Source organism: Sceloporus occidentalis, unplaced genomic scaffold (genome assembly GCF_023333645.1).
Source record: "Sceloporus occidentalis isolate IW3139 unplaced genomic scaffold, rSceOcc1.0.p SCAF_2, whole genome shotgun sequence".
In the NCBI taxonomy this organism is placed as follows: domain Eukaryota; kingdom Metazoa; phylum Chordata; class Lepidosauria; order Squamata; family Phrynosomatidae; genus Sceloporus; species Sceloporus occidentalis.
Window position 1 is genome coordinate 77,311,507 of NW_028316982.1, and position 13,168 is coordinate 77,324,674.

The 13,168-nt window shown below is 38.1% G+C and overlaps 1 protein-coding gene across 3 annotated transcripts in view; it reads right to left on the minus strand.

Moving 5' to 3' along the window:
• The window catches only part of FGFR2 (fibroblast growth factor receptor 2), a 135,544-nt gene that overhangs the window by 66,546 nt on the left and 55,830 nt on the right, over positions 1-13,168 (minus strand). For all 3 annotated transcript variants that reach the window (XM_089510058.1, XM_089510056.1, XM_089510057.1), the window contains exon 6: positions 6,435-6,558. In XM_089510058.1, the coding sequence (XP_089366184.1) occupies positions 6,435-6,558 (124 nt within the window). The remainder of the gene's footprint in view (positions 1-6,434; positions 6,559-13,168) is intronic.

Sequence of the window (13,168 nt, forward strand, 5' to 3'; positions counted from 1 at the left end):
AACTGTATCTCTTTTATTTTCTATAAACTGACTTGAGTCTCGGAGTTAAGGAAAATGTGGGGTATAAATTAATTTAAAAACAAATAAATAATAGTTCAAAGTGGGCAATGGAATCAGTAGGCAATGGGGAAAGAAGAGATCCTGCAACATGAGCCCAAATCATAGTTTAGCCACCATGAAATGTGTTCAGAACCACAGCATACTTAATCCACTCCAAATTGCATGCCAGGATAGCGGAAAATTAACATTTTGTACAAAATGATTTTTTAAAATCTGCACATTACTCTATGTATGGGATGGAATGGACTTCAGAATGAAAAGTGTAAAAATGGAATAATCAAAATGTGAATAATTCATTCATCCTCCATTACCAGGTAGCACTACTGTCAGCAGAGTTCCTGTCCATAGGTCACAGCAATTCCTTCTGCGTGTGGTCAGGCCAATCAAATGGAAAGAGCAAGATGCTATAATCAGAATACCAAGGAGGAAACTGCCTTGATTCTAATCTTGGTTCTAATCTGTTCCCAGACCCCCTTTCCCCTGACCCTTTGAATAAGAAGACAGAAGAAATCGCAAACTTTTCTCTTACTAGATATCTTGCAAAGGTTGGAAAAGTAATTTTTGGATTACAGCTCCCAGAATCCACCCACTCCCAGCATGTATGGCCATTGCAGTGATGGTTGGAGTTTCCCATATCAATGAGCTAGTGAATGTACTCTAGGCTGTAATCTGTAAATGAAGTCCAATAAAATGAACCATATGTTCAAAAGAAATTCAGCACCCTTGATAGCTTCTCAGATGTTTGGACTAAACTCTAGAGCAGACTGAGCAATTCAATGACATGGGATCCACTGAGCCATTGGCTGGCAGATTCTAGTAACTGTCATCCAAAAACTAAAGTTTAAAGTTCTAGTCTTAAATTAGCACAAGAAAAGTTAGGAACTATATCTATCCCAGGTATCTGTTTCATTTGGTCTCCAAACTAATGCTGAGCTGCCTAAAGCTAACCACAGAAAGTACTAGTAAGACATTTCTGCCTTTATTTTAGAGATGTCACTTCATACATGTACCAAATACTAGATTTGCTTCATGTATGTGTTTACTACATTCACAAATCTGGACCAGTAGTGGATGATATTAGCATATTCATTCCAAATGAAACCCTTGAAATTCTGCTAACTTATTAGCACACAAGTGATGAAAGACTTAGGCTTTCAAAAGTTATTACAGGCAAGTTAATAATGGCTATTCCTAAATTAGCATTGTGTCACTATTTGGCAAGAGGTTTGCTGGGAAGTCTTCAAAATCTGTGACATAATAAGAGATTTCAGTATAGTATGCCGTATAGACACATGGATATAATACACTGCCATAGTTTTATACCATTCATTATTTCCAAAACATTCCTTTGAAACCAGCTATACAACTTGAAATAAAAGATAGAAATTGCAGCAAAGGGCATTGTTTAGCTGGCAAGATGTTGAATAATTTGAACAGCTTAATCAAAAATGAAGAAGAAAGAATGTTTGAAAGGGTCCCTTTGCTAAATGAACCTATGACTTTTTGCTCAACTGCCAATCTTTATGAATGTTACCTCTTCACCTCTTACTCAAGGAGAAGGTTTTTCTTTTTAAAAGGAAAAGGCATCTTAAAGATAAACTGTGATAATGCATCAAAACAAAATGTTTAGACTTCTGTGCTAATCTTCAAAAATCATTCACAAACCCAGACTCTGTAGCTGGATTATTCATGTACACTTTTAGAAATTTGAAAACAATTTTGTTTGTTTCAAAATCTAAAGGTTTTTGAAGGATTTAAAGTTGTTAATCCTATTTCTATTTACTTCTCTCAATTTATCTACTCCACATTTTTCAGGTCTGGCACCACTCTCAGCAGTAGTGGATTTCAAAGGGGAGTGAATAAAAGACATTCTTGGTATTTTATCTCTTCCCCAATACCCCCAAGCACATCCAGATAACTAAATTATTACACGTAAATAGTTTGTCCATTTGTATAATCCCCTCAAGGAGACTTACCCAAGAATATTTTATAATACATCTTCAGGTCTATGGTAAGATACATCAGGCTAGAATACTGATATGAAGAAAATGGAGCAACTTCCCATATTTACCAGGAACAGGCTGATATTGACAAGAAACAAATAACATTTCCTTTTACATCAGCCAATCTAAATCTGGTGATTTTCATTCCATACCTAAGGCACCTTTTCTAGGTGAAGACAGACTTCTGAGAGTCAGTTTTTGAGAAATACACACTGACCATACATCAATCAACTATTACATTTTTCACCGTGTAGTAAAAATAGCAGAAAGTTTTATTTGCAAAATTCTCTATACTTTTACCTGGATCGGTCAAAAGAATACCATCTAGGTAGGTGTTTGTTATATATTAATGAGTGTAGCAGCAAATAAATGCTGTTCTGAGCCAAATTAGGCTGTGTTTGTCCTTTGCAAGTATCATAAATACACTGTTGGGATAACTGTAGGAATCACTTTTTAATTTGTCTGGGCCAGTGGGTGTTTGTCTTGGAAAGGAATGGACCTAAGCACTATGGAGGCATTACTGTGTCTGAGCAGAACAAACATAAGAAGAGGAAAGAGGCACCAACTCCTTCTTGCATATTTCTGTGGCTCTCTTTCCATTTATATAGCACCATCACTGTATATGATGTTTTACAAGCAAAAGAGCAACAAGACAGCTCCTTACCCTCAGGCTTACATTCTAATTAAGACATGAGACAAAAGGAAAAGGGCTCAGGAAGGAATTAAGTCCAGGAGATACTGCCTCTTCTTCTCTCCCTCTGCAGCCAGGAGCAGTGGCAGTTGGGATGGAAAGAGAGCCTACTTCTGAGGCTAGGCCTGGTGGATATCCATAATGCTGTTCTATTCAGATTCAGTAAAGCCTAAGTGGAGCTTCTGACACTAAGAAATTACAGGGAAACCTATGTTATAGATTATTAAATTATATACTCACTCTTACAATTTGAAGACCACTCCCATATGGATGGGTCAGAGTCTTCTTACCATACATTTCTGCCCCTCTATGATAAGTAATATATGAAAAATGAGCAAACAATCACCACTGTAGGAGAAACTAAAAGCCACTATCAAGTGAAACAGTCTTTCCTGGATTCTTACACTTCTGAATGCAGTCACTGGTCATAAAAAACAAACACAAAAAGTTTTCGCACACAGAAAGCTAAAAGAAGGCAGTACTAGGATCTGGCTGTGCGGGACACATAAGCTTCACATTAACATATGAAATCCCCAGCTACACTTTGAACTGGTAAAAACAAAACAAAACAAAACAAAAAAACCTATAGTACACTACCAGGATCAGTCCTAGGCTTAAGGTGATCAAGGTAAAGCATCACCATGAGGGCCTTATTCTATACAGCGGAGGATGTGGGGTTTAGTCCTCCATCAGCCCCTTATAGGTATAATTAGTAGTAGAAGATGTTGACTAAAGAGAAACTGGGTTCTATTTCTACTACGGTCAGCCCTCCACATTCACTGAAGTTAGGGATATAGGGCCCCTGCGAAAGTGGAAAAACTATGAATAACTCTACCCCCTCCCCCCCCCCCACACACACACCATATTTAACACAAACTAAATGTATGATCCATAGATTTAGCCCACCATGGATTCCTTCAAAGTGACTGGGACTCCTTCGAAAGGCAAATGCAGGTGGCTGCCACAGCTTGTCACTGTCTCTATGCCATTTTTAACAGGGACTTACAAGCATCACTACATATTCACAGTCTTGCAAAGCTTGCAGTCCCTCTTAAAAATGGCATAGGGCAGTAGTGGAGGCAGCAGCAAATAATCTATGAATAATCAAGTCTGCAAAAGTCAAACCCACAAATATGGAGGGCTAACTGTATTATCATAATAGTTTCTGTTCTATATTATTTTTCTAATTTTAAACTCTGTGTCATTTCCAGAACCCAGAAAACGAAGGTTCATCATGATTCCATTTAATACCACTCAAAACACACAAATGCTTTAGTGTAGCCAAAAATGAAATAGCCCAAATTCTAACACACTATGACTACCAAATAATACCCCCCCCCCAAAAAAAAAGAAAGGGAGTGTTAATTACAAAAGCTATATGAAAACTATATTTCTGGAGAAGGGGCAACAACAAAGATCCCTTAATGGCAGTTTACCACTCAAAATTCACTAATCATGATGGAAAATCTTGCCTATACTGTTTACTTTTATGATTCTCTATGAAAGTAGCAGACATAGCAATAAATGACATAACTCTCATTACCATTCCATTCATTCATGCAAGTCACTAATCTTTACTGCCAGGAAAAATAAACTGTGCAGAATATTCCTGAATGTAAGGCATTGAAACAGCTCAAAAGAGGAAGAAGAAGCTGGGGGATTCTGGTAAATATTTGCCCAAGTTACACAAAATGGATGAAAACCTTCAAAGACAGTGAAACTGGGCACTCTGTGATGATTTTAAGACTGTGTCCTTTCCACGGCTTGGAAACATGTTTTTTTGGGGGGGGGAGTACCACTTCCAGAATCTCACAGGCAGTATGTCCATAACAGAAGTAACTGTCCTAAAAGTAGGTTTCCAATATCTGCTCCTTTTAAGACAACTGCACTCCCAGCATTTGAAAATAATTTTGTTCCTTGCACACACTTTTCTTTTCTCCAGTCCTCTGAAGTCATACACCCCACAGGGGGAAAGACTCTTTGCAGGCACAACAGTATATATTCCCTTTGCTTCCTTCTTTCAAGAGACTGTGGGCACACCTATTCCCTAGTGAGGGAGCATAATTCAGCTGCACCCTTTCAGCAGCTGGTCTGCACAGGATGGAGTCATGTGGAACGCAATTTACTATAATTCCTGGCAGCCGTTAGAGCTGCACCTTCAATAAACATTGTTTAAACAAGTGTTCAAACAAAAATGGTTTAGTCTCCAGGTTAGCTCACCTCAACTGAATAGAGAGCTTATTGGGGGGAGCAATATCTACAGCTCTGCAACACCCTACACTTCTTTGATTCTTAAAGTAGCAGCCCTCCTTTCAAATTAAGTGAAATGATTAAAAATAATTGCACATTCTGCCATGGACTATTTATATAAAAAATAACAATGAAACCCTCAATTGTATATAGTAATTATGACAGGAGTCTTCCCATGTTCACATGCCCCAACTCACAACCACAAGAGAATGTCAGGCTCAGGGCAATACTGATGTTTGTAGTATACCAAATCTTTTAAAATCTGCAAGGAGAAAAAAGGCCTTAACTGACTCAATTGTGTGGAATATCAAGCAGTTGGGGGTGGGAAACAGGATTGTCAAGCAGTAGATGTAGAGATAGCTGGAACAGAAGGATAGAGGTAGATAGGTAGACAGATAAGAACAGAAAGAACAATTGTTTCAATAGGTCACTTCCTTGTTAACATTGAGAAGTTATTTTAAAATATCCCGAGGGACAGAAGTGAAAGCTGCCCACAGAAATCAATGGGAAAATCGAAGATGTTGATGTAGTTGGGATCAAGGAACAGAATAGCCACTCTACATTTCGGGGGGGGGGGGGGGGGAGGAGAGACCCACTCAGTATCAGTAAAAGGAGGAGGAGTTGTTGTTCTTCCAACCCCATTTTTCCTTAATGTGAAACCTTTAAACAACCTTTCTGATTTTCACAAATTAGTCCCTGTATCATTTTCAACAACTCTGCAATGTTCTCCAAAGGTATTAGACACACACACACACACACACACACACACACACACAGGTGCTTCTTACTGTGGAGACTGGACTGGAAATAGTTTACAACAAGCTTCCATTACTACTGATTGTTTCTACCCCTATGTGCCAAGGATGAAATATACATCAACCCTGCAGAGCAGAATCATACATTTTATATAGTCTGCAATAGCAACCTATTCCAACCTCCTGCATGCAGGAGTAATCCACTGGTATATCCCTATTATAGGTGATGAGGCAAAGTAGTTTATAGCACTCCTGCAAAGAAGTTTATTGTTATATTTCAAGATAGAGACAGGGCTATAATTGGACCCTTACAGGCTGCACCAGGCGAAGCTGAATGCAAAAAAAACAAAACAAAACAATGCTTTGTTGGGACTGCATACTGACTGGCTGCACATTTAAGTGTTCAAAAACAAAGAAAAAATAATTTATTTACTTGAAGCTAAAGTAGGACCTCTTGCTTTTGGTTTTCTTTTTCCATCCCACTGAACAACAGGATCATGTACCATATCACCACCAAGGATAGAATGCACTTATTTTCATATAAAGAATAATTTGAAGTTTTACATTTTTGAAGAGAGAGAGAGAGAGATGACAAGACAAGAGAAATAATAATAAAATCAATCGATTTCCCCCGCCCCCAAAAAATAATCTTATAGATCCTGGGGATTTACTCACCAACAACATCAAGATGATATGTGTGATTGATGGATCCATGTATGTTCTCCACAATACAAGTATAATTTCCTTTGTCAGATGGGACTACACTCTCCATTATAAGACTCCAGTGCTGAAGGCGCATCTAAGGGAATTTTAAAATACATGTTTTGTATAGCTGGCATTCACTTTTATTCACTACTCACAAAGACACATTGTAATAGCTTACAATAACATTATCATTACCACTGCATTTCTACCAATGGGAAAGAAAGATCTGCAATCCTCTGTGATCCAAAAGTCTACACAAGGAAGCAATCCACATCAGTGTATCAGCCAGGCAACCATCACATTGTAGTATGCTGAATTTGGCACATGGCCACACACAAACACAAATGTTGTTATCTGCTATATTTTATTCTCGGTGCAACATTTGTGATTTCAGGTTCTGACAAAAGCATACAAGCTTCTCACAATGCAACAGGAGCTGAACAATGAAGAATGTTAATTTCAGCTAGTGATGGAGAATAATGTTGAGCACAAGACACATATCTCAGAGGATAGAAACAATAGTTTTTTGTCGGTTTTTCGGGCTATGTGGCCATGTTCTAGAAGAGTTTCTTCCTGACATTTCACCAGCATCTGTGGCTGGCATCTTCAGATCTTCTTTCTCTGAAGATGTCAGCTACAGATGCTGGCGAAATGTCAGGAAGAAACTCTTCTAGAACATGGCCACATAGCCCGAAAAACCCACAAAAATCTATGGATGCTAGCCATGAAAGCCTTCGACTTCACGATAGAAACAATGCTTTTAACATAGGCTGAATCCATTATTCCATGGATTTGGCAAGCATTCAGCTTCCATACACTGAAATACCTCAATGCTTATTTTCAAGCCATTTATGTAGTGCATAACATACAGGTTGAGTTGCAATCTGAGCACATTGTGATATAGAAACAAATGCTTCTGTGAATGCTGCACACTGTAAAGTTGCTTTAAACTAAAATTTACATTGATTTGCTCATGGGAGTTTGCTGACTGAGAAAATCAATTCAGCTTTATAGCATGCAGGGAACACAACTAGCTCCTTTTCATTACCAGTTTGCACAGATCAAGGCCAGTCAATTAATGTGGATTGCATCTGCTACAAAGTTTACCACTACTAATCCATCTCTCCTTTCCATAACTCTTGGTACATTCTCTCTGCCATTTTACCAAGATCCAAAACGTTATATATATAATCCCAAGATTTGAAATCATATCGAGCACCAATATAATTTAATATAATGGCTTAGTGGTTAAGATGCCAATTCTAAAGATCAGAACATGAGAAGCTTGGCAGTTCGAGGCCCAGGTGCTGCACGATGGGGTGAGCTCCTGTCACTAGTCCCAGCTTCTGCTAACCTAGCAGTTCAAAAGCATGCAAATGCAAGTAGATAAATAGGCACCACTTCAGTAGGAAGGTAAATAGCATTTGGTGTAGTTATTCTGGCCACATGACCACCAGAGTAATTCTTGGACAACGCTGGCTCTTTGGCTTAGTAACTACAGTCGGTTATGACTAGACATTCATGCCAAGGGACTATTTTTACCTTTACCTAGAATATTTACTTGAATTTTTCCATAGAACATTTCCTAAATCTATTTTGTCTCATCATCCTAAATTCGACACTGGTAGAGTGTGTTTAGCTTGTAAACAAATTGTGTGTTGTCTTAACAGAAATTAACAAGCATGTCCTACACCTTTTTGAAACCTAATATACTGTACAATATACATCTACTGATTCACAATTACCTGTTCAATAATATACATTGATTCAATTTATGACTTGTTCTACATTTCCATTGGTTAAAGTACACATGTACACACACACACATACACATGTACACACCTTCAAAATGCAATTTGATTTCAGCATCACATAACTAACCATGTTTGTGACACCTGCTAATCAAAATGCGTTTTTTAAATAATGTTGTTTCAGTAACCACTGGTAACAATCAGCTTGGTTTGTTTACCATTTCTACAGCTCTTTCTAGGTACAACATACTTGAAAAGACTCTGCCTCACATGTCTTCACCATCACTCTGATACAGGAGCATTTTTATTTAGTTCCTTGTACTAATTAGGAAGTAAAGGTAAAGCGGGGAGGGGGGCACACATATTTCAGAAAGCAGTGAAAAGGCCATTACGTAATGTGTGGGAGACGCATGAGGTGATCTTATCTCACAGGCTGTTCATCTTGCACTTCACAGGATGAACATTAAGTTCCTGGACATAGCTAAAGTAGAGAGAAAGTCTGGCTTATAGTACAATCCTGTTTGTTTACTTCAAAGGAAATCCCACTGAGTTCAATGAAGGTAAGGTTAGAATTTTGCTTTATTTCATGAATGAGTCAGAAAGCGAAAGGTAGATTTTACTAGTCCTGCAGAGGGCTTTGAACCTTTAAGTCTTAACGAGTATATAGTTGTGAAGCTCTTTGTATTCAGCCTTTTATGTTGGTGAAATAGGCTTGCCACCTTTTTCTTCTGAAAGGCTCCTTAACTTTAACTCTTGTATGGCAAGTGTCTTGCAGTTTTGATCATAGCTATAGTCAATGAGTTTGATCAGTGGTGAAGGTTGAGAATTTTAATTTAGTCATGGGGGGGATGCTTGCCAAAACTGGCTAATTTATTCATAAATTTGATGAAACAAAATTTAGATTTTTACAAAGTTAAATTGGGAGGGAGTAAAATGGACAGACTCACTCATTCTTAATCCACTTGTTCTTATTTCCAATAAGGAATTACTGGTACTCTACAACTGCACTTGCACTTTTCATTTGGTGGCAAACACATAAGAGACATTGGCTTGGCGTAAACTGATTTAGTATCCTGGCTTGTACAAAAGCTCTTAGACATGATTTCTCAGAACAGACAAAATAGGAAACTTTACTTAATGGAAGGATGCCTGGTTAGTTTATACACTTGGAAACTTTGATGTACACAATCAAAAGATTCAGTCATATCTCAGCGAGTTAAGATAACCATCCAAGCACACTCAATGGTTTCTTCTCAGGCTAGCCAGATATTTTCCCTGAACACAAATGAAGTGGGATTTCTACTTAATTCCAACTATAATGTCTTAGATAAGGCAGTGCCCTGAATCTCACCTGTTTCACATTTTGCACACCTATTTGTTTTTCTTTCCCTTTTCTTTTGTACTTCTTTACAGTCAAATTTTTGTAAATTATTTTGTTTTGATAGCTGGAGAGGATAAACCTGGCCTCTTTACCCTATCTAGCCTTAAAATAAGAAAAGGAGACTGCTGTCTGAGAAAGAAACCATACTGGTGACTAATTTGTAAAGATAACACCATCTTGCACATAACAGAGGTGTGTAGCTGTTGCTAGAGAAATAGGGGTCAGCAGACAGAAAAGCCTACTACAGTGACAATCTTCATTATACATTCTAAAGTGAGATTGATATTGTATCTCTATTTCAGCCCACAATGTAAGCCAACTTACGTCATACCAAATAATCACTTTACTTGCACAAAGCGTTTATGACACCACACCAAGATATTAAATTTAGACTTGCTCAGGTTATTCATCTTGTTGACAATGCACCAAAAAAGCTAGTAAGATCATTCTCTTTTTTTTCACTAACAGGAATGTTAGCTTCAGGGAGATGACTGCATCAAGATGTTAACTGGCTAATCAGTCCTCAGATCTAGCAAGCTTATCAGTTCACTGTAAGTTATCACTCCAGGCTGATAACATTGTAATGTTTAAAAGGGGAGAATCCTTCTTCTCTTTATTAAACTAATTGTAAGAACTATAGAATTTAGTAGTATTCTACATTATTCACAAAACAGAGGGCTTTGCCCCAAAAGATGATCCATACTCATGTAAAATACAAGCGTGATTGAATTCAATAAACATTATCTAAAGAAAGTTCTTTACCTGGTTGTAATAAAAGCACTCAGATAACGAAGGATGCTTGCACCAAAACATTTGCATCAACACATTTGAAAAGAAAAAAATATTGCTGTTTTCAAATCTAAACATACAGGGCAGACTCATGCACCCTGCCAAGTTGACTATAATCCTGTCTTCGTCCACAATGTTGCCTCCACACTTGACTGCCAGTATTCTGTGCTATTTTTGAAGATCCTTGAGGGAAATCAGATGTCTGATTGCTGGGAATGTAGTGTTGGCCAAAGGTGAATGGGTCTGGCCAAGTCACAGTACACCCACAACACCAACAGTACATTGGATACATAAGTGACATGCAAGAAGTAGGGGGAAACTCTTCATCCTGAAGCCCCACATGAGATGTTTCATGTCTTGCTCTTTATGTATATGGCTTAGGACCAGGATATCCAAAAGATTATCTTCCACCATACGAGCCTACTCAAACTCCAACACAGATGCCCTGTTACATGTCCCACCACTCTGTGATGGTAGGTTGGTATACACACATGACAAGGCCTTCTCTAGTGCAACACCATGACAATGGAACTCCATCCCTTTCGAGTTTCTAGTGGTCAGTGAAGACAATGCTGTTTCCCTTGGCCTTTGGTTTTTAAATTGTGTCTGCTGTAGTTCTTTTCCAAACTGTTTGTAATTATTGGGTTTTATGACTATTTTAAAAAGGAGTTTTAGAGTGATTTTAATTTGTTTTTAGCTATATATTTAATGTTTTAAATGTTTCTTTTCACTGTGCATCACCTTGGGGCTTTTGGTGGACAAGAAGGGAATTTTAAAATGCTAGAAAGGGATGGAGGGGAGAGGGAAGCAGGTGGGTGGGTGCTGACTGAGGACAAATCACAAATGCCTGCACTTTGCTGTGACTACTCACACATATATTATTACATCAAGGCATTTTCATCTCAGTGTGGTACCTTCACTAAAGTTTTGAAATATCCCCAAATATATCGAGCCTTTTCTGGAAAGCTACTTGCCCAGAGGAAGGAAACCTTTGACCCTTCGTTTGTTTTGAACTGCAAATCCCACAACCCAATGTTTATGTTCGTTGAGGTTTCTGTGAATAGAAATCTAAAACATCTAACAAGACAAAGAACCCTCCCTCAGTGTGCCCCATGTAATTGCTGACACAGGTGCCGATGTAGATCCAAAGAAAGGGGGTGTGATAGATATCTTCTGCTCAGCATAATTCAGTTATACTTAATGTGCTTAGCCCCCATTAAAAAAGAAGATCCACATAATGGCCTTTGAAGTATCTCATAAACAAACCAACTGCTGACTTGTTGTGTTTTGTGTTAGACTCAGGGGTCCTGTCTTAGTCAAACCTGTTTAAAAGAAGTTCAGAGACCACTGTATAAAATACAATTATGCCTGCTAGAAATTTGGAGACTTCAGCAGGGCGATCAGTTCTGCTCTAAAAACCCTGAATGCCTGAGTTTGTTGGGATACAGTAAAAAAAACCTACAAAGCTGTGTATCAGAACAAAAACAAGTACAAGGGAAGAGCTGCTACTGGGCTCAAAAATAAAAAAAAAGTGTATCTCTACATTTTAGGTTAGGGGAGCAAGATGCCTGAATGGATTGGAGAAAGGCCATGAACAATGATAATACAATTAATCTATTTACAAAGCCAGCCTTCAGATTGTTCAACAGTATGACATTTGCCCTATGCCTGCCAGATTGGGATAACAGACAAATGTTTTAATTAAAAGGAAAGCAGGAGGCAGGAGAGAACCTGGCTCCTTAAGCAGGTTTTGACAAGTTCTGAACACAATTCATCTCAGGGCTAAAAATGACAATCTGCTGAGCAAAATAGTTTAATGAAAACTAGAACCTCAGCTAATGGAACCTTTTCAATTTGCAGGCAATGTTTACACTGTCAAATGCTATGAAAAGTTCCAAGTTTACAATGGACTGTTTCAATATCTCCTCTGAGATTTAGTATATCTTACTTGCTTTTATTTCTCTCCAGGACATCCCATGACCTAAGCATTAGAATAATATGAACTAAACTCAAACTCTATTTTTAAAAATGTTTAACTTCTCCTTTGTTTAAAATTTCCTGCTAAACGAGTTTCACATAACTGTCTTCTTAATTCTTTCAGAAAGAGTGAAAGAGTGAAACAAAGATCCAGCAAGTGCAGTCCACATGTTGTGTGCCTTCAAGTCATTTCTTAGGTGATTCTAAGGCAAACCAATCACGGGGTTTTCTTGGCAAGTGTCTTCAGACTACCCACCATAAAAATGTCTGACACATTTCTGAATCCTAAAGGTTCATATGAATGCTTAGATTTTGGGTTCATTGACCCCAATGATTTCTGCAATCATTTTTAGAAGGATGAATTCAAAAACAAAAGTGCATACACCGAACTACAGTCACATTCTTGCCAACCCACAATCAATCAAGTGCTCATGTGAAGAGACCTCATACCTTCTATGCTCTTCCTATGATCACGAGGCACATTGGCTGGTTGTAAGCTGAGTATTTCCAGCCTCCAGGGTAAGCTAATGCTAGAGTTATAACAGTATGACAATCCTTTAACTGCCATGACTCCATCCTGTAGAAACATGCATTTTGTAGTTTGGGGGAGGGGGGGACACTGGCTGAGACTAGAGCTCTCCAGCAGAGAATTCTGAGTACCTCCATCAAACTACAAATCTATACAATATAGCAATGGTAGTTAAAGTGGTATCAAACTACTATAACTGGGCAGTGTAGAGACACACTTAATAATAAATTTAACAAAGGAAAAATAAAACATCAAAACATGGATGTGATTTCTGTTA